The 26,897-nt window shown below is 43.3% G+C and overlaps 2 protein-coding genes across 5 annotated transcripts in view; one reads left to right on the top strand and one right to left on the bottom strand.

Moving 5' to 3' along the window:
• PLCE1 (phospholipase C epsilon 1) overlaps window positions 1–20,771 on the top strand; it is a 284,075-nt gene extending 263,304 nt beyond the window's left edge. For all 4 annotated transcript variants that reach the window (XM_084754874.1, XM_084754873.1, XM_084754875.1 and 1 more), the window contains 9 exons: window positions 2,656–2,819; window positions 4,635–4,896; window positions 6,768–6,886; window positions 7,689–7,817; window positions 8,868–9,077; window positions 14,497–14,655; window positions 16,373–16,591; window positions 17,097–17,318; window positions 19,515–20,771. In XM_084754874.1, coding sequence (XP_084611000.1) covers window positions 2,656–2,819; window positions 4,635–4,896; window positions 6,768–6,886; window positions 7,689–7,817; window positions 8,868–9,077; window positions 14,497–14,655; window positions 16,373–16,591; window positions 17,097–17,303 — 1,469 coding nt within the window. In that variant the 3' untranslated portion in view covers window positions 17,304–17,318; window positions 19,515–20,771. The remainder of the gene's footprint in view (window positions 1–2,655; window positions 2,820–4,634; window positions 4,897–6,767; window positions 6,887–7,688; window positions 7,818–8,867; window positions 9,078–14,496; window positions 14,656–16,372; window positions 16,592–17,096; window positions 17,319–19,514) is intronic.
• A 4,759-nt stretch (window positions 20,772–25,530) lies between these two features.
• The window catches only part of NOC3L (NOC3 like DNA replication regulator), a 29,015-nt gene continuing 27,648 nt past the window's right edge, over window positions 25,531–26,897 (bottom strand). Inside the window, exons 20-21 of the mRNA XM_084754936.1 lie at window positions 26,641–26,725; window positions 25,531–26,037 (exon numbers count right to left, since the gene is read on the bottom strand). Of these exons, the coding sequence (XP_084611062.1) occupies window positions 25,909–26,037; window positions 26,641–26,725 (214 nt within the window). The 3' untranslated portion in view covers window positions 25,531–25,908. The remainder of the gene's footprint in view (window positions 26,038–26,640; window positions 26,726–26,897) is intronic.

Raw genomic sequence — 26,897 nt, 5'->3', positions numbered from 1 at the left:
AGGGTTTCTAAACTGTGGCTGTAGCTGCAGATGACCACTAGGACTCCCCAAGGAGACAGCAGTGGGCTAGACTTGAGGCCCTCTTTGCTTTAAACTGAGCAGCTTCCCAAGATCTGTTTTACATATTGGGGTACCGAATGGGATCCTATCTAAGAAACGGTGCTTGAGAGTTTTTAGAAGCTAACAGTGGCCAGATCCCCTAGCATTCTGAGGCAGAAGCAGGCCAATCTCTGAGAGTTTGAGGCCATCATGGTCTACATAGCAAGTCACAGTCCCCACTCCCCACTGAAGTGTACACAGTGTGACCTAGTCTTTTTTAAAAACTGTCTTAAAGAGCTATTAGGTTAGGTACAGTGCTAAGAAGGTCTGACTACAAACCTGAAAGAAGTTGATGCCATTAAGTGTGAACCACTATTACTGCAAGGATGCTGGTTGAGCATCCTTTATCTAAAGTGCTTAAGACTAGAAGCATTTGGATGTGAAGTCTTGTTGGGTTTTTTTTTTCTTTTCCAGACTTTGGAATATATATACACAGAAAGAGACTGTTTTGATTGCAACCCATCATGAGGTCAGACAGGGATTTTTACACTGTGGTGTCATATCAGTGCTCATAAAATTGTATTAGATTTTGGATTTTAAGAAATGCTAGCCAGCCAGGCATGGTGGTGCATGCCTTTAATCCCAGCACTCAGGAGGCAGAGGCAGGTGGATTGCTGTGAGTTTGAGGCCAGCCTAGTCTACAAAGTGAGTCTAGGACAGCCAAGACTACACAGAGAAACTCTGTCTCAAAAAGCCAAAAAAAAAAAAAAAAAGAAAGAAAGAAAGAAAGAAAGAAATGCTGGCCGGGCACAGTGGTGCCCACCTGTAGTCCCAGCACTCAGGGAGGCAGAGGCAGGTGGATCACTATGAGTTCAAGGCCAGCTTGGTCTACAGAACATGTCCTGGAGAGCCAGGACTACACAGAGAAACCCTGTCTCAAACAGACAAACAAACAAAGATTAGAAATGTTGCTTCAAATTGGGGTAAATACGCATTTTACATTTAACCACCTCAAGTGAGCTTGTTTGCCTCATTCAGCCATCCCAGCTACATCTGTTTCATGTCACAGAGTGGCCAGGGAAGGGACAGCACAGCCTCTGTAAGCCAGTCACATCAGAAGTGGAAGGAACCTGACAAATGGATGCTATGCGCTAATTCAACAGAGGCAACCAAGGCCCAGGGATCTTGATGTGCCTAATACATCTTCTCCAGGAATTCCTGCACATACACGTGGCCAACCTCAGATACACGGGAAACTTTTATACTCAAGCAGGGGCCAAGTCTTTGTTGTTCAAAGGCACTTAGTACACTTTTCCTTGATGTTGGTTCATGTAGCAAAGTTCACTGGGCACATGGGAGGAATCTACAGGAGGGGACATTAGTCAGGTGTGTCTCATAAACCTTTTGCTCCTTTGGGCAGCGTTCATACAGACTGAGCCATCAGATGAGCACGTGAGTGTGGAAGAGGCCAGAAACTGCGCAGTCATTCATCAAAAACTGTGCCAAATAAAATTTGGCGACAAAACACTCAAAGCCTTTGTGAGGGTTCCTAAAATTTATGATTGAGGAGCCTGTGGACATGATGTGAATCATATGTGATGACTTTTTTTCATATTTAACTCTAACAAAAAAGCGGTAAAAATAATTATGGGCTGAAAGCAATATTTGAAGGAAATGCTGTTTTTCTTTCTTCTACCATTAAGATTTTATCTTACCTTTGAAATAGCAAGAATTGGCCATAAAATGGTCTGCATGTTTGGTATTTGTGGATTAAAAAAATGGAATGATTCTTTCCCCCAAAATAATGATTTTGCTCTAAACTTCAGCATAAAATGAAGTAGTCTACCCAAGGTTTCTGATAGATGTGGTGAAGTCTTACTTGCAAAAAAAGTTCTTAAGGGGCCCACGCTAGCTTAGAGTTGGAATGTGGGGCATGTTCCTAGACTGTAAGGAAAGTTGCTTTGTTGTTGGTGGTGGTGGTGATGGTGGTGGTGGTGGTGGTGGTGGTGGTGATGTGTTTGGTTGGTTGGTTTGGGTTGGTTTTTTGTTTTGTTTTGTTTTCTTTCTGTTACCTGCTGTGCCTCTGGATCTCTGTGCCTCCTAACATAACCTGGCACATAGCTGTCATTCATCGGTCTGTGGAGTGTGTCTCAGACAGGGTTTCTATTGCTGTGCTGAAATATCATGGCCTAAAGCAGATAGCAGAGGAAAGGGCTCGTGTCAGCTTACAACTCTCAAGTCACACTCCCTCCCCAAGGGAAGTCAGGTCAGGAACTCAAGTCAAGAGCTGAAGCAGAGGCCACAGAGGAATACTGCTTACTGCCTTGCTTTCCAAGTCAGCTTTTTTTTATATATAACTCAGGACCACCATGCCCAGAAGTGGCATGACCCACACTGGACTGGGCCCTCCGACATCAATCATTTATCAAGAAGATGACCTCCAGAGTTGCCTACTGGCAATCTGATGGAGACATTTTCTCAACTGAGGTTCCTCTTCCCAAACAACCCTAGCTTGTGTCAAGTTGACAAAAAACTAGCCAGCACGAAATGAGTGGCTCATTGTTTTCTCCTTCACAAAGCAACGTGTAACTGCCCGTGGCTTTGTCTGTTCCGCAGATCTTCCTTTACAATTAAATGCGGCAATGTTCGAGGCGAATGGAGGCTGTGGCTATGTTTTGAAGCCCCCTGTGCTGTGGGATAAAAGCTGCCCCATGTACCAGAAGTTTTCCCCACTGGAAAGAGACCTAGACAACCTGGATCCTGCTATCTATTCTTTAACTGTGAGTACGCCTCTGTTGTCAGGGAGATGCCACCTTGAATGAGCATGAGCCCAAATACTCAACCTCCGAGAGTGAATATAATAAGCCCATCTGGAACTCAGGGCACTGCAAAGCTGTGCGTTTCAGATCGTGCAGGTTTAATTCCTGCAATCATTTCTCAATTCCCAGGAAGCAGTGGGCTGAGGTTACGCGTGCTGTCACAGACTCCGTGTTTCTGAGCCAAGCAGGTGAAGTTATGAGGTGCCTGTTTTATCTCACATGCTCATAGTGGTCATTTTGTCTCCTGGGGGTACTCAGAATCATAACAGTGTCCCCGTAAAGGTCGACCTCCCTCCCAGGTCAGACAGACTGGCATCAGTGTAACACACACAGTGAGGTACACTTCCTGCTTCCAGTCTAACCTCATGCCTCTTACTACATAAATCATCACCGAGTTGTTGGCCAAACTCTACAGGTTGTTGCCTTAAAATAGAGAGCTACAGGTCACTAGTCACCTCTACTTCTTCATTCATTTGCTCCCTCTTAGCTAACAGAGGAAAAAAATCAGGGCAGAAGATAGGAGAGAGCGATGAATCAGGGTCAGTTCTGTTTTTCAATTTTAAATCTCATTTTTCTCTTTCCAAAGGAAGAGCCCTCATGACACTCCAAATCCCCAGGATAACTCTGTTCACGCATTCTTCCACCACCCAAATTGCTTTCTCTCACACCCTAAGCTGGGAGAGCAGTTGCCTCTCTTGTATTGGACCATTTTAGCAAGGGTAGACTGTTGCTTTATCTGTTTACAGAAGGCTACTGTTAAGTCTCAGGGAACACCACAATCACGTGCATGCACAGTAGCGCACACACAGACACACAGACACACACAGACACACAGACACAGACACACACACACACACACACACACACACACACACACACACACACACACACACACCCTGCCCCAACCAACAACAAGTCAACTGTGTGTCTGTTAATTTATCAAAGTGGACTCTGTCTGCCAGCCCCTCTCAACATTGGCCAGTACCTGTTGCAGAGTTGTCCTGGTTGTCATAGTCCACACCCTACCATAAACTCTCCAGCCCAGCACTAAATGTCCCTTCCTCCAGCTTCTCTGATTCCTATATAACCCAGCCATTTTGGCTACAAGGTCTTTTCACCCTTTATGCCTCTTGACCGCTGCTCTTGGTTCCAACACTATGGTCTCTTGGCTTCCGGCTCTGCCCTCTCCCCTGGTCCCTCTCCTCACATGGCCTGGTTTGATCTGCCGACCATGTTCAGTGTAGACCCTTCCAGATGCCTCTGGCTGTGCTATCCCTCATGTCTACAATAAACATTCTCTTCAACATACCTAAAACTGCCGTGTCTTCATTTCATCATTTTTTTTTCATCCAGCCATGACTTAATTTCTGTTAAGTGTCCCATGGCTTACTCCAAAACTACTCAAGATTTGGCAGTTGTAAAATATAATCCTGTGGCATTTAGAATAGACTATAAATAGCAAACTCGTGTTTACACGGAATATGATCTTCTTTTCTCTTGATGTCTGTAAGAAATGCAGTTTCATTTCAGTTTATTTTTTATCATATTTCAAATTTTGACCATAGAGAGGTTTGGTTTAAGTGCATGCTATAAGCAAAATCAGGTTTTCAAATGGCTCTAGCTATGTGATTGCCTGAGTACACTCACGTGTGTTTGCTTTTTTATTAATCATTTGCCTTATCCACTGCAGCATGTCTGTGGAGAGAAGCTAAGAGAATCAGCTCCTTTGCTTCTCTTTCATCTTCTGTGACTTTGATCCTTTGTCTTCCCCTTCAGATCATCTCTGGCCAAAATGTGTGCCCCAGTAACAGTACCGGAAGTCCATGCATTGAGGTTGACGTCTTGGGCATGCCCCTGGACAGCTGCCATTTCCGCACAAAGCCCATCCATCGAAACACTCTGAACCCCATGTGGAACGAACAGTTTCTCTTCCGGGTTCACTTTGAAGACCTTGTGTTTCTTCGTTTTGCAGTTGTGGAGAACAACAGTTCGGCAATAACAGCTCAGAGAATCATTCCGCTCAAAGCTTTAAAGCGAGGTAGAACAAAATTCCCAAGTGGTATCTGCAGTGCTGAGGGCATTTTAAAGCAGAGGCTGAAGTAAGAAAATAAAAACCAAAGGGGCAGGGGACGCTGGAGTGCAGTAGAAGCAAAGTAAGCCAGCCATAGCTGAACAGGAAGCCTAGCAGTGTTAGAAGGGTGGGTTTTAAATGAAAGGCAACACACACCTTTAATCCCAGCACTCGGGAGGCAGAGGCCAGCAGATTGCTGTGAGTTCAAGACCAGCCTGGTCTACAAAGCGAGTCCAGGACAGCCAAGGCTACACAGAGAAACCCTGTCTCAAAAAAAAAAAAAAAGGAATTTTTTAATTGAAAAAATAAATGAAAGGCAAAAGTGAAGAGCATCATTGGCTTGTGGGTCGGCTTTAGGGTGGTCCTCAGGAACTGCGGCTTCTTGTGTTGCCTCATAAATTTTGATGTGCATAAGATCCTCCTGGGGCTCTTGGTAATAAAGCATAGACTCTGATGCAGTAGGCCTGGGGTGCCATCTAAGATTCTGCCTTTGAGGTGCATCTCAGGATGCAGAGTGCTGGTTCTACTCTGAGTATCAAATTGCACATCTGTACTCCCCCCCACCACAGACACACTGAAGCAGACATCCTCTGGGTACCACAGGCACATTCCACTTTCCCACCTTCTGTTCACTTCCTTTTCTTTTTTCTATGCAAGCAGCACCAGCTGTCTGGTGTTTGGTAGAGTTTCCAGGACAATACAGCACAACCAAATTTACTTTCTTACGGTCTTGAAGGCTAGAAACGCCAAAATCAAGATGCCAGAAGGCTTCATCTCTTCTACGACCTCTCTCCTTCATTTGTATTCTTCAAAGAATAGTCACATAATCTTAATTTGTGTGTACATGTTCGATGCCTCTACTTTATTTTCCTCTTTTAAAAATGATTGTATTCATTTATTCCATGTGCATGTGTGCATAGGTACTTGTGACGGGCAGAGGACAGAGTTGATGCTCTCTCTCCATCACATGGGTCCCAGGGGTCTCGGGTTGTCAGGCTTGGCCAGAGATGCCTTTACCTGCTGAGTCATCCTTATTCCCCTTCTTATGGGACATTAATCTTATTGAGTTAGGACCCGCCCTCGTGGCATCGTTTCCACCTCAATAAATACTAAAGGAACTATCTCCACAGGCACGTCCTCAGGTGCTAGTGGGCTTGGGACTCAAGACAGTAATAAGAGGGGTCCATAATTCAGGCCATTGCAGTTATTGGAAAGTGTGAGAAAGGACAGAGAGGCACAAAACAGCTGTCTCAAGAGCATCAGTTCAGATGCACATCTGTGCCAGGCTTTACATCTCTGCCCATGCTTACGATGAGATACACAGTTAACAGACTTCCTGCTAATCCTAATGTTTCACAACTTGCTGGTTTTCCATTTCTACTGTGCATAGTGAGCAACTTCCTATACCAATAACCATACAGTTACGTTACCACTTTTACTGGCTGCACAGTGTTGCATTTTATATTTGCATACAATCTCTTGCTATTAAAAATATTTTATGATGAAAGCTTTTCTAAAATGGCTATTGAATTTTAGTAAAAGCCGAGGGATGGGTGCCTTGGTGTCAAAATCATCAGGTTTCCCTATTTCTGTGTTGTTGTTTGAGTTTGGTTATTATTTATTTGAGCTTAAGCTAGAAAGAGTACTGAACACGTTGATTATTCATTAGCAGTCCAGTACCGTCCCCTGGGGACAGCTCTCTTACAGTGAAATGTTCCCGCTGGCATGCCTGTTGCCATCCACTGTTCATTTGGGAGCTATCTTGACCTCCACGGAGATCTTTGCAGATCTCAGCCGCGCATTGTTAACGGGCTTTTCCCAATTCTGCATCCTTCCAGGATATCGACACCTTCAGCTGCGGAACCTCCACAATGAAATCTTGGAAATCTCTAGCTTATTCATAAACAGCAGGAGGATGGAAGAAAATCCCTCTGGCAGTACCATGCCAGCCTCTTTGGTAACTCAGATCTTATTTCAGTTAGCATATCTGCAGGGCTGCTACATCGAAGGTACAACAGAGAGGCCAATGAGTCATTCATTAGGTAGCTATGGAAATAATAACAGCAAAAATGGCTAACACTTTGGCACTTACATGTCCGCTAACTCACTGATCAAGATCCCACATCCAGTGATGCCTGAGAATCAGTGGAGCAGGGCTTACCCCTCTAAACAAGAACTTATTCATTTAAGCAAGGATCACCACTCCAATTTACTGGCTAATTCTATTGTCCTTCCTCCATAAATCAAAAACATGTGTGACAGTGTGTCCAGTTTCCCTCTGTGCTCACACACTGTCGAAACTAGGCACTTTCTCTGATCACCTTCATCACTGCCTCATATGGTCTGCTTTTTTTCCCTCTGGCCCCTCTCTCCCTCGCCTCTGCCAATCTCATCATGTGCCCCTTGCCCTTATTTTCTTGGTTCTCTCTCTTCCTTCCTCCATTTCCTTGCATCTCTCTGTAGAAACTTTGGCTTCACGTTTGTATTGCTCGTGGAGCTTTTAAAAGTGGAAACTGGCATGCATTTCGTGTTATCCCAATCCCTGCCTGTGCTAGAAGGAAGCCCTGTGAGTTCAGGAAGTTGATTCTCTGGCGGCTGCGTTGCCTCATGACTGTTGAGGAAGATGCGCCATTGTCTCTTCTACCACATTCGTGTTGCATTGAGTTATGAGTGGGGTCTTAGAAATGTTGTGCTGAAAAGAGCCTAGAACTACTTTGTTATCTAGAATGTGTGAGAAACCATGTGATGTTCATTGGCAGATGTTTAATACCGAAGAGAGGACATGTTCTCAGACGCACAAAGTCACGGTGCATGGTGTCCCTGGTCCAGAGCCCTTTGCTGTCTTCACTATAAATGGAGGCACCAAGGCAAAGCAGCTTCTCCAACAGGCAAGTCCTTAGTTTGTGCTTTCCCTCCAAGTGAGAAATGTTAGCCATGGACACTTCATCCCCAGGGACCTGGGGAGATGAGCATTTGCTTAACACAATGGTAGCAGCTGGCTCCCCTCCCATCACAGCTACCTCTCATGGGAAGGGAACAAAGAAGATTTCTTCCCTATCATGGACACTTCATCAGAAATCTATGTGATAGGAGGAAGGAGGAAGTAAACATCAGTAAGACTCTAGCCATGGCTAATATTCGGTGAGTGCTCATAATGTCTGGCACAGAACGTAATAATAAACCAAAACTACTAGAGTGGAACTGTGTGCACTCCCATTTTATAGATGGGAAAACCAGTTCTCTTTCCAACACTCCAAAGACAGAAAATATTTACAGCCTCATGCATGCTAGGCATGCATATCTGACATATTCTCACCTCAAAAGAAAGAAGTCTTAAAAGATCCTCAGACCTACGTCTAACTGACTCCAGAGCTCTATCTTAAGCACTCCATTTGATTGTGCAGAGTCCAGGGCCAACAAAGAAAAAAACCCTTTAGTCACAGTGTCAGGAATCTACTGAGAGGAGCGTTCCCAGAAGACAACTTAGCCCTGTGAGCCTTCCATGAGAAGATAGTCATTTCTACTGTGAGAAACAGAGATGGTGTTTGCAAACTGTACTGGGTTCTTTGCATCAGTTCTTTGTGGCAAGATTTCAAAGAAACCAGTGAAACCCTGTCTTGAGGGGGGAAAAAAAGATTTCAAAGAACCAAGTTTGTGGAGTTTTAATTCAATAGGATCTCTCATTCCAGCAGTGGGAAAAATAGTTATGCTGTCTGGGGATTATGGATAAATTGTGTCATTGCCCAGAGTGAACATAAACAATCCCTTTTTGACATTTAAGAATTATTACAGCTCTAGAGAGAATTATGCAGCACTCCTAAGTAGCTTTCCCTTATAAACTGCACAACAAACATGTCAGAACATCATGAAAACAGACTAGTGTGCAGTTTGTGCCACTCTTCTGGATGTGCCTAATGCTCCCATTGCTTTTTCTTTAGATTTTGGCGATTGACCAAGACACAAAACTTACTGCTGCAGACTATTTCCTAATGGAAGAGAAGTATTTTATATCTAAGGAAAAAAATGAGTGCAAGAAACAACCATTCCAGAGAGCTGTGGGTCCAGAAGAAGACATCGTTCAGATTTTAAACAGCTGGTTCCCAGAAGAAGGCTACGTAGGCAGGATCGTCTTAAAGCCCCAAGAGGAAGTAAGTACATCCTGGGCAGAGCCTGCTTGGTGACTGCTCAGTATGTCGCTAGCCACTGAACACCTTCCTGAAATCCTGAATTACTCCTCACTGCAACATGGTTCAGAGTACTCTTCTCCAGTAAATGTGGAGAAATGGTTTTGTTTTCCTGCACATATTCAGATGGTTAACTAAAGAAACTCAGTCTAAAAACAACATCCTTTGTAAAAGGAAGGAAGCAGGAACTGAAAGGATTCCTATGCGCAGCCCCAGCTGTGGGTCCAATGCTGCATTTGTATGTATGAAGATGTTGCTGTAAGGGTCAGATTAGACTAGTAGCCCTGCAGAAATGGCCTAGGCTGCCCTCCTCTCTAGAGTCCTGGAACCTCAGACAGAACCAATTGCTGGCATCCAAGCATTATGATACCATGACAGTTGATTCTGATCACAAGATAGTGAAGACTGATGGGCAGATAGTCTAATGGGGAAATGCTGGACAAAGGATGATTCATGACCATACTACTCCCCTCCCCCCACCCCCCACCCCCACACAACATGATAGAACAGAACAGCAAGAAATGTCATTATTCCTCGCATACAATTTAAATTAATATTAATGTGTGGCATTTTCCACTTTTCAAAGCCTCAGATGAGGGAGCTGCCACACTCCCTAACACAGGACCCGTTGACTCTCTTCTTAGTGTCTGACTTTGGCTTAGCCAGAGATATCCAGCTTGTATAGTCTGTGAAAAGATTACCAAATCCAAAAGGCGTCAAAATCTGAAGCACACTGGGTCCTGACCTTCTCAGATAAGGGATAATCAGCATCTAAAAGGCTCTGAGCTTCTGTATTAGTAAGACTATGTCTTTGAAAATATCCCACAGTTTCACACAAACTAAAGATGATCTCTCAGCCTTAGAATTACTCACCAGGTCTTCTTCGCACTCTAGTCAGTCACTGTGAGCATAGGCCACCAGCCAGACAGGACACCAGACTCTTCTGGGACCCAGAGCCATCCCCTTCCTTCCCTAATCTTGACTCAGACCATAAAGGCCACACTTAGGCAAAGAAACGTTGACATCTTCCTCACTTCTTCTCTCAGGTGTGTGAAGGCAAAGAATAAGCTTGCAACGCTTTGTGGGAAAACATCAGGGGGGGCTCTGATAGACTTTTGAAGCCATCTTTAATATCTCCCAGACTTTTTCCTGTTTATAAATGTCTCGCTTCATTAATTAGCTACCTGTAAAAAGTAGAGCTGTAGGTCATGACCCATTTGGGAGTTGAATGACCCTTTCACAAGGGTTGCTTAAGATCATCAAAAAACATAATATTTACATTATGATTCACAGCATTAGCAAAAATTACAGTTATGATGCAGCAACAAAAATATTATGTTTGGGATCACCACAACATGAGAAAGTGTATTAAAAGGTTGCAGCTTTAGGAAGATTAAGATCCACAGACACAGAGGGACCCTGTCTCTAAATAAATAAACAAATAACAAACAAATTCTAAATAAGATTCTAAGTTTCAAAACTGTTGAACTCTGTTCCATAAAGGACCCCATAACTTTATTTACTAGTCTAAAAATTAATTAAAAAATAAAATAGCTGGGTACTTGGGAGGCAGAAAGAGAACAATAAGAAGGCCCGCCTCAGCCTGGCGGTGGTGGCTCACTCTTGTAATCCCAGCACTCAGGAGGCAGAAGCAGAGGGATCTCTGTGAGTTCAAGGCCAGTCTAGTCTACAGAACAAGTTCCAGGATGCCAGGGCTATGAACCCTGTCTCAGAAAGTATAAAAAAAGAAAAGGAAGAGGAGGAGGAGGAGGAGGAGGAGGAGGAGGAAGAAGAAGAGGAGGAGGAGGAGAAGTGAATCTCAGCCACACAGAAAAGGTGAGGTTAGCCTCATCCTTATGAACCTCTGCCTGAAAAATAAAAAGGGCTAGAAAGATGGCTCAGCAGTTAAGGCACATACTGCTCTTACAGAGAACCCACTTTCCATTCCTGGCACCCATGTACGTACCAAGTGCAGTGGTGTGTCTGAAACCCATTGTGGAGGGACTGAGACAAATGGACCCTGAGAGCTATCTGACCAGCCAGCTGTGCTGAACCACAGGCTCGAGGCTCAGTGAAAGAGCCTGTCACAAAAAGGGTGTAGAGAGCCACAGAAGAAGACAACTGATGGACACATGAGTCAGTGTACCTGCACACATGTGCACAACACACACACACACACACACACACACACACACACACACACACGAAAATGAACAACAAAAATAAATGGTTGTTTGTTGTTGTTGTTGTTGTTGTTGTTGTTGTTGTTGTTTTGAGACAGTGTCTCACTGTATATCCCTTGCTAACTGTGTAGACCTTGCTATGTAGGCCAGGCTGGCCTTGAGCTCACAGAGATCCACCTGTCTCTGCCTCCCTAGTGCTGGGACTAAAGATGTACACCACCATACCTAGCAAAATATGTATTCTTGCTGATTTCATGGAGCAACTTAGAATTTTCCCTCTGTATATGTGTGTGCTCACATGTACCTGTGAGCCTGTATATGTGGAGGCCAGTGTAGACATTATTTTTAAATCTATTTGTATTTGAGTTTCCTTATATCTCTTTCCCCCCTATTGATCCCAACCCCTTCTAACACCCCAACACCAGGTAGGAGAGAAAAAATGTTAGTGGAGAGAAGAGGCCTGGTTTTCCTTAGCTACTTTCTGCTGTTTAGAGCCATTGGGTTTCTTGGGGACAAGACCAATCCTCGCTTCAGGATATCTCCGACTATTTCTTATCACACTGCATCAACAGCAACCAGGAGCAGCAGCGAGACCACCAGCAGCCGCCTTCTTTCTCAGAGCCCCAGTATCTCTCTGGGTCTGGCATTTATTCCCACTGGCAAAGACCACATCCCCAGCACAAGGTAGTTCGAAGATGACAAAGGGGCAGTTCCCAGCTGTCGACAAACTAAAGCTGCCCCCATATCCCACACCTGGGATTAAAATAAAACCGTGTTTACATATCTTAAACCAAAACTTCTACAACAGGCCAGAGAAGCACCACCAGTATTCCCCGGGAGCCATCCACTTTGTTTTCTTTGAGACAGGGTATGTCACAAGACATGGACCTCATCATGCCCGCTATGTTGATAGCCCAGCAAAGGCCAGAATCAGCCTGTCTTTGCCTCCTGGTGCTGGGATTACAAGTATGTGACACCTGGCTGGCTTCTCTACATACGCCCTGGAGGTTAGGTCCTCCTGCTCTTCAGCAAGCACTGTACTGTCTGCTCAGCTACACACTCCGTTCTTCTTGCTTTGGAGAACCATGGATGATGAATTCTGTCATGTAGACAACCCGTCGATATCACTTTTTGATTGTGACGTACCCTATAACTGTAAGTGGGGAGAAAAACAAGCTGTAGCATGGTGGGGAGCAATCACGTCTTATGTAACAGAAGGAGGCGACACCGTCACGACTCTACCTCCATTGTTAGAATTGTTAGATTGTTAAAGCGATTAAGGCTGGAAACTCCAGTCATGTTAGTTGTAAGGTTGTGGCTTCAGGGTTGTTGCAAAGGCTGGGGCAGATGCTTTCAAGTCTTGGTTACAATTTGGCACCACCTGGTGGCAGTTTCTTTTCCGCTCTGACTTAAGTATCGGTGGGATCAATCCTGGGTGATGGGACCAGCCAGTCCAGGCCGGTGACAGCAAACTGTGACTTCTTCTGGTTAATTAGCATCGTGTCATTAGCCTATCTGTGGAAATTGGGATAAAAGAATGCTGCGAATAGAATATTGTATGTGAAGTCTTGGCATCTGATGGAGTCACCTACTTCTTCACCTTTCTTTTCCCATGTCACTCTCTTGTAGAAGATAAGTTTAAGCTACCATCATTTGAAAATGGGGCCCAGTAAGTGGACAGAAGCCATATAAAAAATTACAACGTATTCACATAGTTCCAGGATTTCGTGTTTTCTATTTACATATCAATGGCAGATATACACAAGGATATATTACCTAAAACAGTGATATTTTGTTTACAGACTTGTTTCATTTGTTTGTTTATGAGAATGAGGTGATATAAAAGAAAAAGGTGAGAATAGGAAAAGTTTTTTCATTGTCTTGACTGTTGGAAAGACTATTTTTTAAAAAATATATATTGGTTGTTTTGCCTATACATGTATCTGTGTGCCAAATGCCATGTCTGGTGCCTATGAAAGCCAGAAGACATTATTGTATCTCCTTGAAGTGGAGTTCCAGATGGCCTTGAGCTACCATGTGGGTGCTGGGAATCGGACCCAGGTCCTCTGGAAGAGCAACCAGAGCTCTTTAACTGTTATCTTTCCAGCCCATTTGAATTTTTTTTTTAAATAAAATGAAAATAAGGGCTGGAAAGATGGCTCAGCAGTTAAAAGCATTGCTCTCAAGAAGGATGCAGATTCCGTTCCCCCTACCCACGTGGTGGTTTATGACCACCTGTGACTCCAGTTCCAGGGCACCCTACACCCTCCTCTGTCCTCCAAAGGTTCCTGCACTCATGTAGTACACATACATACAAGCAGGCACACGCTCTTATACATAGATTAAGTAAAGATATAAACTTTTTAAAAAGATGTTACATATAAGAAAGAGGGAAATGAGACTTCACTAAAATTTACCCAAACCTAATTATTCTGATACTAATTCTCCTATTACTGGAAATTCTATCAGAATTCACTGAAGTGTGGCTTACCTGCACCTGCAGCCACTAATTTAGCCTTTTCCTCATTCTACCTGGGTGCGTACTCCATGTTTTATATTTCATATATCTACTATTTTTCTTTGTAACTCTAAGGTGAGAGGGAGACGGAATGATGGCGAGACGATGGGGCATGCGTGCCATAGCGTGTGGGTAGCAGTCGGCGAGGACTCTGTGCAATGGGTGCTCCCCTTCCACATGTGCGTGCAGCCTAAGGATTGAACACACCAGGCTTGCATGTCTAGCACTTTTACCCACTAAGCCATCTCACCTGCTCCGATGTCTAAAAGCTCTTAAATGTGAATGATATTTGGGGAACAAACTTGTCTTCAGTACATCTTACTGTGTTCTTATTTGGCCTTTAATAATAATCAAAACAGTGTATTTTCTTTCTAAAAGTTGTAGTTGATTTGGTCTCTCAAAATCCACAACTAGAAGACACGTATAAAGTGGCTTATTCTAAAACCGCGTTGTGAATCAACATCGGCACAAATAGAGCCTTTCTTCCCCTCAGAAGCAGGAACATCTTTTCAGCATAGTGTGTATAATATACTGTATGAACTATAAAATTCAGGTGATGTTTTCCATATTGCCAACATACAACTCAATTTTCTGCCTTTTTTTTTGTCTTCTGGATCATCTTACCAATTACTCATATATATTTCTTTTCTTTTCTTTTCTTTTCTTTTGTTTTTTAACACAGACCCTAGAAGAGAGAAGCAGTATCCAAGATGACAAAGAGGTGGTCTTGAGCTCGGAGGAGGAGAGTTTCTTTGTCCAAGTGCATGATGTTTCTCCAGAGCAACCTCGAACTGTCATCAAAGCCCCCCGTGTGAGCACTGCACAGGATGTGATTCAGCAGGTACCCATCTCCTCGGGGGCCCTGGGGTGCACTTTAGAGACTCTGGCAGGCACAGGGCTCTGGGCTGGATCCCAGCACCACAAGTACCTCTCCTTTCCTCTCTTCATGCCTCGTGCTGATATAAATGATGGAGACAAATCAGATGTGTGTGCACTGACAGCTCACTTATGAATGAAGTTCGAGAATGAGGTGGGGGGAGGGGTGGTGCCTGGACAGAGAGAATACTCTTTTTGTTTGTTTGGTCATTGGTTTTGTTGTTTTTTGAGACAGGGTTTTTCTATGTAGCCTTGGTTGTCCTGGACTCGCTTTGTAGACCAGGCTGGCCTTGAACTCAGAGATCCACTTGCCTCTGCCTCCCCGAGTGCTGAGGTTACAGGGGTGTGCTACCACAACCAGCTCAAGGAATACTCTTAAGAATAGGAAATATTTGTTCACTTCTGCAACTGATACTTAGCTAGTCTCTACAATGAGTTTAGATCTCTGCTGACAATGGGTTTAGGAGGTGGCACTGCAGAAATTGCCGTAGAAACACCTGAGTAAATGCCAAATGATCATCACTGAAGGAAGCCACAGAACACTAACAGGAGGCCAACTGCGACTCTGGCCAAGTCCTCTGGGTCAAGCTGCTGTGGCATTTGCATTCACTGAACTGCTTGAGAAGTGATGCCATACAGTAAACAGCACAGACCCTTGATCACATGGCCGAAAGCTCAAATCCAGCTCTATCCCTCACTCAGAGACCTCCAGCAAGATCTCAGGATCTCACGAAGATCTATGTCTGAGTTAGACTGTGTGTTGACAAAGTTTTGTGAGGAAGCAGGGGGCTCCGATTCATTTCTGCTGTATAAATCCTCCTCCCGTGTCTGATTTCACGAGCTCATTCTATTTGGTTCTGGCACCGCTGTGTGACAAGTTTCCAGGTGAATAACCTGTCGGTAGTACAATGGTACTTCCCCCCACAGCTGTTGTAAAAAAGGCAGTAGTAAACACACGTGGGGAGGCTTGCACAGTGCTTAGCATGTACTTGAGTGTGACTTGCTATTCCTTTTGTATGATAATTTGGTTAATATTTGCAGTCTCCTTAATTAGCTCTGAATTCCAGATCCTCATTTCTTTTGCTCAGCTTTTTCTCCCCAAAGTACAGCACAGTATCTGGTTATAACAGGTCCTGACTAAACATACAATAAATGTATGAACAAATGAAAGATGCTCTATTAAGTGAAAGGGAAAACATGTGACTTCTAAAGTCCTTCAGCACCCACATGTGTGGATAAAAAGGAGGTCTGATGGAACAGTGAGGCTCCGGGGGGCAGGACTCCATTTCTCACTGGCTGCCCGACCTTCATATGTATACACTGTAGTGGTGGGGGAGGGGTGGGGGAGGGGGGCTGGAGCTAGCCTTTTCAGCTCCCTTATTGGCTGTCTTTGCTCTGGATTCTGCTTGACCTCTGTTAAGTTTAAGTTTCCTCCTCTGGAACCTGCTTAGGTTTTCTAAGCTTAAGCTTCTGTGCCAAAGGAATTTTGGAAGCTGAGGTAACCCGGGAACACATGTTATAAACCACAGCTATCAAATGAAAATGAGGCATTGGGTGACCTGATTTGAAAGATGCTCTCCATCACTAAAAGTCTCAGCTACTTTTCCACCTTAAACTTCTCATTCATAATGGATGCAAATGTGAGAGATGCTTGATTCCGCTGACCCTAACTTATCTTTCAGACCTTATGCAAAGCCAAATATTCCTACAGCATCCTGAACAATCCCAACCCAGGTGACTATGTGCTTTTGGAAGAGGTGATGAAAGATGGACCCAATAAGAAGTCTTCTACTCCAAAGTCCTCACAAAGGATCCTCTTGGACCAAGAGTGTGTGTTTCAAGCCCAAAGCAAGTGGAAAGGTGCAGGGAAGTTCATCCTGAAACTGAAGGAACAGGTGCAGGTAACGTGAAAGTTAGGTTGATCTTTGTTAAGTTACTGATAGTCTAAGGCACATCGTAATTAAACTTGGGAGCCAGCGACACTGAGAAAGTCCCTAAGTTGTGCAGTCCTTAGAAGGTAGTTATTTCACTTTGTTTTTACTATGTGGAGAGAAAAGTCAAAATACCATGCTCTCCTGTGTGGTTAAAAGACCCTAAATAGCCTGTCAGTGGTGACACATGCCTTTAAATCCCAGCACTGGGGAGGCAAGAGGCAGGCGGATCTCTGTGAATTCAAGGCCAGCCTGGTGTCTACAGGGTGCATTCTAGTACGGCTTGGGCTACACAGAAAAACCCTGCCTCGGGAAAAAAATTAAAATCCTGGGATAGAGGAGGCCTTTGGACTGTCTCCCCTAAGCTTTACTTGCCAGACAGAAGTGCAAAGGATCTGTATACTCAAGAATGCCATGGGAACCGGGGACCTGGGTTTACCTTTCCATCAAGGGAGGTTCTGTTTTTTCTACACAGGCATCCCGAGAAGATAAAAGGAGGGGCATCTCCTTTGCAAGTGAACTCAAGAAACTCACCAAGTCCACTAAGCAGCCCCGAGGACTCACATCACCTCCTCAGCTTGTGGCCTCAGAAAGTGTTCAAAGCAAAGAGGAGAAGCCTGTGGGTGCCTTGTCCCCCAGTGACACACTGAGTACCAGCAGTGAGGGAGGACAGAATGTTTGACCCAGGTACACGAAGGTACGGTGGCATTTTGAAACCAGACTCAACCAGAAGTACTTTGTAACACAAGCTGGGGCTTTGTGGTTTTCAAGAGGCTTGTCCTCTGAAGGCAGGTGGGAATGGTACCTCAAAACAGTACCAAGGCTCTGAAGTTACATGCAAGCTTGTAAGAGTTTAGACTTCCTGGGCCAGAGAGGTGGTGGCACAGTGCTTAAAGGTGTTTGCTGCCCAGCCTAATGACCTGAATTAAATCTGTAGTATTCTTATGGTGGAGAGAACTGACTCCCACAAGTTGTCCTTTGACTTCCAAATTCATACCATGGCAAGTGCACGCCCTTGTATTTACATACACACACACACACACACACACACACACACACACACACACACACACACACACACTTTAGACTGCCAGATCTTATAAATAACTAATCAAAGACCCCAAGAAGGCAACCAACTTGTCCAAGGCACCAGACTTAAGTCATCACACATAGACTACCTTAATTGTTAATAACATTCATGAACAGCCCTCAAGGGCTGTATGGATCTTTCAATGTCCATGGATTCCTAATACTAGTCTAATGTTTCAATTACACCCAACAACCTCATCTCTCCCTGACTCTTTAAAAAAAAAAAAAAAGTGAAAATACACCAGGCATGGTAGCACATGCCTGTAAACCTCAGCATTTGGAAGGCTGAGGCAGGAGGATCACAAATTCAAGGTCGGCCTGGGCTACCTAATAAATTCCAGGCCAACTTTGGGAACACAGATGGGAACCCATGCCTAAAAAGCCAAGCGAAACAGAAGAAAAGGAGCTTTATTCTCCATGCTGGAAATGCAGTGTCAGTTGCCAACCCCACTGCTTGGTATCCAATACAAAGTCACCCTCAGCAGGTGCGTGACCTAGAATCTGAAAAGGGGGCACAGGGCAATGAACCTAAGAGCCTTCTTCCCACTCTTGCTTTGGTTGGCTGTTGAGGCTGCGCTGCCCAGACCAGCTATGGTGGTTTGAGTGAGAACGGTCTCTAGAGAAGCTCATATATTTGCATGCTTGGCCCCCAGTTGGTGGAACTGTCTTCGGAAGAAGTGGGAGATGTGGCCTTCTTGGGGGACTCGATTTCCCTTGGCAAATTATGTTCAGAAGCATTGAACTAACTTTATAGCTTTGCTCAACATTGGTGCCTTTCTTTAAAAATAGCCTTTGGCACAACTATGCCCATTTATGACTTCCTTTATTGTGGTATTTCCAAGAATGAACACTTATTTTAAGTTCTCTCTGGATGTTCTCATAAGCAAACAAGCACAGTGTTTTAGCCTTTCTGCTATAGTATTTCATGTTATTTGTTCTAAAATGATGGCATCTAGTTTCAATAATAACCTAAAAATTTCTAAAGAAGCAAATGTTCACCTTACTCCTACCTGAAATAGTAACAGCTGAAGGAATTTCTTCTTTTCCTAAAGTTGAGGATCATTTATTTGATGTAATAAAAAGGATGTTTGTTGTTTTTCCTGAAGAACGTGGTGTTCCAGGACAGAAATAAGTGTTGTACCTCCTAAGGGCACCACGTCTTAACACTGTATTGGGAAGTGACTCCTTCAAAGTGGGCCAAGGACCAGCTTACTAATTCAACTTGGAGAACTGGCAATCAGAGGCACAGAGGTTGGAAAACCTTGAGAACAGGCCATTGGGTTTACTGAGAAGTAGAAGTCTAGGGGCACTGGAAATGTAAATACGTCCTCTAAGACCTACTAATTAGGGCTGGAGAAGTAACTCAGGGTTAAAAGCACTGGCTGTTCTTCCAGAGGTCCTGAGTTCAATTCCCAACACCCACATAGCAACTCACAACTCAGTGTAACTCCAGTTCCAGAGGACCCAACACCCTCTCACAGACATACATGTAGGCAAAACACCAATGCAAATAAAATAAATCATTTAATAAAAGTAGATTTGTTACCAATTATTCAAAGTACCACAGCGCACTCTTAGGCTACCTTTTTGCAAATAAGAGGTTTTTTTTTGAAAGCTACCATTCATATGCCCACAGACTGTTCCACTTTCAGTTCTTATAAGATGAATTTTGGATGATGTACATCATTAGATCATTACATCACTAGAATTCTATAGTTGAACAACGTGGAACCTGGCGAGGTTGTAAATATTTCTGCTTCTTTGTGTTCACTACACTGACAAGCCTGTGTGGATGATGTTACAGGTGATGACCTTGACGAGAAGCTATCCAGAATGAACGTGGTGGAAAGAAGCATACTTCATTTCCTCCGCATTTCAACTGGAAACTGATGATTTCGGAACCCCTGCCCTCTTCACACTTGGTATGAGGTTCAAGCAGAAGACAAGCAAAATGGCACAGGGCTGCCAGCCAGCCTCCTGAGGAATGAAGCAGGGACGCCCAGAGCATTGCCATGTCATGGATGTTACAGGTAGACAAGCCATCTGCTAAGCTGAAGGCAAGAAGCTTCAGCCGTAAAGGGCCACGGGGTGAACATTTTAGGGTCGGAACTATATGGCTTCTGCGGCACTGACTCAGCCCGGCCGCTGGAGGGCAAACACAGCTGCCGGCAACGGGAACAAGAATGAACATGACTGAACAATAAATTTTTATTCATGGACACTTAAGTTGGAATTTCATATCATCTTCACGTATCACAAATCTTTCAAGTGTTTGAGCCACTTAAAATTGTAAAATCTATTTAGTTTAAGGGTCATACAAAAATACATGAATTTGGCCCAAGGACCAGCTTGCTGACCCAACTTGGGAAAACTGCGAACCAGAGGCAGAGGTTGGAAAACCTCAGAAACTGGCCATTGGGTTTACTGAGAAGTGGACGTCTAGGGGCATTGGAAATGTAAATATGTCCTGTAAGATTTGCAACCAATTATTCAATTTAGGTCCTATATTGTGTGCCATGGTGCACTTTTTAGGCTACCTTTTTGCGAATAGAAATAATTCTTTTTTCAAATGCTATTATTCATATGCCCACAGACTGTTCCATTTTCAGTTCTCTCATAAAATGAATTTAGAATGATGTACAATTTAGTATCTACTGAGTTGTGATGTTCTTAATAAGAAGCCTAATCATTTTTTAAAAACAAAAGCAGACTGAGTTGATGTTTAAAGTAGCTTTATTTATTTTGCAATGTTTGTACTGACACTGTACTTGTATATTTATTAGACGTGGCTTTCTTGGTATTGCTATGGGTGATAAGCACTAGTGGTTCAATCTATTTCAAGACATCCTAAAAATAAATCATATGACCATGAGAAGCGGGCTAGACATCCAGTGCAATGTTGTCGTCTTCATTTCTGATTTCCTGAAGAGCCGTGGATCTGAGTCGCACTTGCCATTTCATGTACATTATTGTCCACCAGCTGAGCGCCATGGGCTCTCCTCATTCTCTGAATGACGCCTATGGCGACTTATCAGACTGAAATACATGTTCCTCCAGAGTCAAGCCTGTGTTTTCTTTCTATAGTTCCTTTTGACGAAAAAGCCTGACTTTTACTTTGAGATCTTCTCTTACCAATCTTAGAATAAATGAAACAGCCCCTTCTTTGCACATTGTAAAAAGAGAGACATGCCAAAAACACAGCACAGTTTTTGTGTCAGTGAAGATTCTTTCTGTACCATCGTTCTCTTGCTGACGTAATTCAGACTGTTCTCATTTGGCAGCTGCACAGCACTAAAGGTTCCCTTTTAAATCAAACAGTAGGTCTGTAACAAGTGCACAGTGTAGGCTCATTTAAAAAAGTATTCTGGAAACATCGAGTTTCTATGAATTAAAGGAACCAAATGGTTTGGGTTACCTTGTGTTGAAAATTAAATTATTGGTCTAATCAGCCAGAGCCAAACCAAAGCTTCAGGTAATAAAATATGGAGGCAGACTCGTCTCCTAGGCTTGCCCACCCCATCCTCACAGTCTTTTGCACACGTGGAGATTTGGTACACAAATCTATAACTGACCCTAAACTCAAACACTGATGTGAACAAGCCCAGCCTGTTGCATCCCAATTCAGGTTAAAGGACACATTCTACTAAAACTGAGTCTTTTAAAGCAGGACACATTACTAAAATACTGTAAACAGGGCCCGTGAGATGGCTCAAAGGATAAAGGCCTTTCCCACATAAGCCTGTTGACCTCAGTTTGATCCCAGAACCAATGGAAATGTAAAAGGACAAAATAGATTTCACAAAATTATCCCCTGTGCAAGCCACATCAAATATGCATACACATACAAACATAATAATAAATAAAATAAAAATTTAAAAATATAAGCAGTTCATTACAGGAATATGTCCCTTAATGATGAGAACACATTCTGGGAAATGCATTGTTAGGGACTTTCATTTTTTATGAAAGTCAGAATGTACTTACACAGCTAAGGTGGCTACTGTGTCACTAAGCAAGAGGAGTTCATTAGCCTTATTACAACATTATGGGATCATGGGTATGTCCCACAGCACCCCAAACAGCAGTCCGTCATCAATCAGAGCACACTGTAAAAGACATGACTGCAATACAACTGACTACCACAGTCTCCTGTTCTCAGAAACATTAAGTTTTGACTGAAAGCTGATCTCAGTTATGGGCCACACTAGTCTTCCAAATAAAAGAAATGATCCTATTCATGATTAGAATGGCTGCTAGAATTATGCCTACCACCATTTTATACTTTTAAAGATTTATGTATTTTATGTATATGACCATGCAAACCAGAAGAGGGCACCAGATTGCACTATAGATGGTTGTGAGCCACCATGTGGGTGCTGGGAATTAAAGTCAGGACCTCCAGGGGGCTGGAGAGATGGAGCACTAACTGCTCTTCCAGAGGTCCTGAGTTCAATTCCCAGAAACCACATGGTGGCTCACAACATCTATAATGTATAGTGATCCAATGTGCACTGTATACATAATAAAAAGTCAGGACCTCTAGAAGAACAGCCAGTGCTCCTAACCACTGAGCCATCTCTCCTGCTCCATTTTATACTTTTTCAAATACAAGAAATCTGGATAACATATTCTTTATCAGTAAAATTGCTATGAAAAAGAACTTAAACAAGCAAACTGGTTTTATTATAATTCCCCCCCTCTCCCCGCCCACCAGAGCTGAGGACTGAGCCCAGCGCCTTGTGCTTGTTAGGCAAGTGCTCTACCACTGAGCTAAATCCCCTACCCCTATTTTAATTTTTTTAAGGTATGAATGTGGGGATCCCTGCTAAGATTTATGACCTGTAGAGAAACAATCCCTGAGAGGCAAGAAGGAAATCTGGTTCAACACAACTTGGTTAGCTGCGCTGGTTCAAACTTCTATAGTCTGACACTGGGCAATTTCTTTTTGCCATACTTAAGCACAGCACAATTTTGGGAAAAAAGTTTCCTGGTGGCAATGAACTCAATCATGTGTGTACAATAACATTTAAGACATGCTTACATTGAAACTGTTTACAAAGTGCACGTGGCTCCTTGCATAGACATAGGGTTCTATTGACGCAGAAACAATGCTTAAGATAAAGAACAGACAGAATGAGTGAGGCAAACATAACAGCCGATGGGAATCAGGATTGGCTTGGCCCTAAGACAGCGCTGAAGGTAAGTAAGCTGTTGTAAAAAGCACAGGTGACATCTCCTGTGACGAAGAGTCTGACTGACTGAGAAGCAATGCTCAAGGTCTAGGAAGGGAGATTCTGGGATGAACAAATGTAATAGTCTGGGAGATCTGGGTGAAGCCTGGCCATGCAGATAGCAAAAGATTACCAGTTTTAGCAGCGCGGTGGTGGAGCATGCCTTTAATCCAAGTACTCGGCAGGCAGAGGCAGGTGGATCTCTGAGTTCGAGGACAGCCTGGTCTCTACAAAGTGTGAACCCATGTCAAAGCTGGCAGGCCAACATATAAAGAAAAATTACTTGAGCCGGGCATGATGGCACATGCCTTTAATCCCAGCACTCGGGAGGCATAGGCAGGCAGACTGCTATGAGTTCCAGGCCAGCCTGGTCTACAAAGTGAGTCCAAGACAGCCAAGTGTACACAGAGAAACCCTGTCTCAAAAAACCAAAAAAAGAAAAATTACCTGGCAATAAAGGATTAGAGAGTCCAGCATATTTGGTAGGAGGTGACAGACAGCCTCGTCTTAGAAACCTGTCCACTTACAACTGATTTTGATGGGCTGGAGAGATGGCTCAGAGGTTAACAGCACTGGCTGCTCTTTCAAAAGTCCTGAGTTCAATTCCCAGCTACCACATGGGGGCTCACAACCATCTATAATGAGATCTGGTGTACATGCAGGGAAAACCCTATACACTTAATAAATAAATCTTTAAAAAACAAAAAACCAAGTGATTATGACAAGATTAGAGTACTAAAAAGAGTGTCTGGAAATGGGATGTGGGTAGCTGGGGGTAAATCTGTAGGCAGTAAGGATACTATGTGGACGGAAAGGCCCTCCTGAGGTGAGGCCTCCTCCTTTGTCATCCACAGCACAAGCACAAGGTTAGAGTCTCTACTGATCAGAATGCAGCCTACCAGCTTCCCGACTCGGTGGTTCTGGAGGCACTGTATAATATGTGCCAAGTTTCTCCTTACAACTCATCTTCCCATTCCTCTGTTCCCTTCCAGTAACTCTGCAGATACCTGGGCTGTGGTGTCACCAAGGAATAAGGGCTGGCTTTGTGGCAGTAAAACAGAATTAACTCTGAAGCACATTTAAAGTTCCACAGACAGCTACACTTTCCTGTCAATAAAGAATAAGGTCTCTGGAGCTATTCTCTTTGATCTTGTATTTGGCAGGGTAAGCAGCAGCCCCTGGGGAAGTGATCACAAGGTGAACTTGTGACCCCTTTAGAGGTGCTTCTCTCACAGAAGCACCAAGGCCAGAAAGGTGCATGCGCTGGACTCCAGGTGATCAGGGCTGCAGCCTCTTAGACGAAGACCCGACCTTCCTCACCCCTCCATGGCCCACGGCTAAGCTACGCATTCCCCGCAACCTCTTCCTAAAAGGAACCGAAAACCAGAGACTCTAATAACACAAGAGTATGTTAAACAAGCTCCATTTCTAAGATACTCTCACACCTGGTTGACTGAACACACACTGAGTTTATGTCAGATGACAGCCTGACTTGGCATCAAAGGTCATGAAGCAGCATCAAGCCTGTTTTACTCTCACAATCCCACCTTACTTTTAAATGCCTCATGTACTGCCGACAACACAATAGGTGCTCAAGATCTGTCTTCAAAAGATAAAGGTTATATTGCAGGGAGTGGTGGCGCCCAGCACTTCAGAGGCTGAGGCAGGCAGATCAATATGGGTTTGAGGCCAGCCTGGTCTACAAAGCAAGTCCAGGATAGCCATGACTCTGTTATACAGAGAAAACTTGTCTTGAAACAAGCAAACAAATAATGATAATAGTAGTAGTAGTAAAAAAAAAAAACCACTAAAAAATAAAGACTATAGCTTAATATAATTTGTATATGTGCCTGTGATTACTAATGATTATAATATTAAGCTCCAAAAAGGAAACATCAATTAAGGTTATATTAAAAATTAATGTATACACCCTCAAATTCATATATGTTGTGTAATGCTAAATATATATGGTCCAACTGTGACAAGAAACTGAAAAGTGTACTACAGTCATGAAATACCGTTAGTCAATTTCTATTTTAAAACTGACTTTTCATGAATTCTGGTAGTGCTTGTGTCTTAGCATCCTGAGCGCTGCACTTACTAATGTGTGCCACCGTGCTTGACTGAAGGACTGAGCTTTTCAACTCGCTTTCCTGTACCCACATAAGCATCAGTCAAACCTGCCCTTCTGTTCTTCCTACTCTGTAGTTGCTTCCCTCCTATCTGCTGGTCCCTCTGCACCGACCCTAGTTACTTCTGAAACTTCCCTGGAGGATGTTTTTTCCTTGTTGAGATAGGTGTTCACTATGTAGAACAGGCTGGCCTTGAACTCAGAGATCAGCCTACCCAAGAATTCATGGCCAACCTGGGCTACATGCTGGATACCAGATGAGCAAAGGCTAAATCTCTTCTGCAAAATTGTGAAGGGGTTCTCCAACCTACACAATTATATCGGTTGTTGTAGAAAAAAGAAATGTTTATAATACTAGTAGTAGTATGCCAGATTATAAACTATGTATTGTAAAGTCGCGTTTATGAGTATGCAATGTAAAAACGGAACTCTGTTGATTAAAAAAAATAATAATAATATTGATTTAGTTATAAAGAGGATTTAATAACTGTTTTGTTTAGCTTTGTCAACTTGACATTCACTACAGTCACCTGGAAGAGGGAATCTCAGCTGAAGACCTGTTTCCATCACACCAGCCTGTGGTATGTCTATAGCACTCCTGACTGATGTGCTAGGGCACAGCCCACTGTGGGTGCTCCCATTCCTGGGCAAGGTGTCCTGGGCTGTATAAGAAAGCAAGCCGAGCAAGCCATGAAAAGCAAACCGATAAGCAGTGTCTTCTGTGGCCTCTGCTTCAGTCTTCATATAATCATTCTTAGGAAGTTTTCCTTGTACGAAAAGAAAACAGCCCTCACGTATCTGTACAAACACGTAAGACAGTCCACTGATTCTTTGTACTACCGTAACGATGTTTTCAAACATTTGGTGAAGTCCAGTGGTTTCTCAGTAGCAACTTCATTGCAGTATTTTTTGATTAATTGATTTAAATCTTCATTCAAAAATGAGTCCCCTTGTAAAAATTTATCCTGAAAAAAGGTCAAATAGTTAAAGCTAGTCATATTTTAAGTGAAAACCAAACTAAGCAAAGCCAAAAACATTAAAAGTGAACATCAAACAGTGAAACCAAATTTATGAGGCTGGTTGCAGTGGTGGCAGAGACAGATTGATCTCTGTGAATTCAAGGCCAGCCTGATCTACAGAGCGTTCTGGACCAGCCAGAGCTACATACTAAGACCCTGCCAAAACAAACAAAAACAGCAAACAAGAAATGCAGTGAAGAGAGATGTTCAGTCAGGTCTTGGACATACTCTATACCAAGTGAAGGTCTCACTAACCATCTCTACAGAATTCTAGGCCCATATCCAACCCAATCTCAATTCTTAGAGCCAGGCCTTTGTAAGGTCAACACCTGTAGCCTCAATCCATACAAAGCTAAAACAAGCCAATCATAAGTTCAAGGTCAGCTTGGACTACAAAGCAATACCTTGTCTCAAAAAAGAAAGAACAAAAGAAAATTGACAGTGTAGAGTTGAATTACTAATAGGCACATTATTTAATGTTTACACACTTCCTGACATAAAAAAAACAAAACAAAACAAGAACAACAACAACAAACCACTATCACATACCTTCTTTTTGGAGTTTGAAGATTCAACAGGAGGATTGAATGTCATTGCTGCCATGCTGTAAGTCTCAAAAAGTTCAACTGCAGATCTATAAGAAAAAATATAAGACATGCAGAGATACTGTCATTTTCTGTAGAACCTTAAGAACATTCCACCAACTTATTCATTTAAAATACAAACTAGGCCAGGCTTGCTGCTACATGCCTTTAATCCTAGCAACTGAGAGGCAGAGGCAAGCAGATCTCTGTGAGTTCAAGGCC

Source organism: Acomys minous (assembly GCF_964271855.1).
Source record: "Acomys minous genome assembly, chromosome: 2".
NCBI classification, from domain to species: Eukaryota; Metazoa; Chordata; class Mammalia; order Rodentia; family Muridae; genus Acomys; species Acomys minous.
This window is presented reverse-complemented; position numbering and strand designations above follow the sequence as displayed.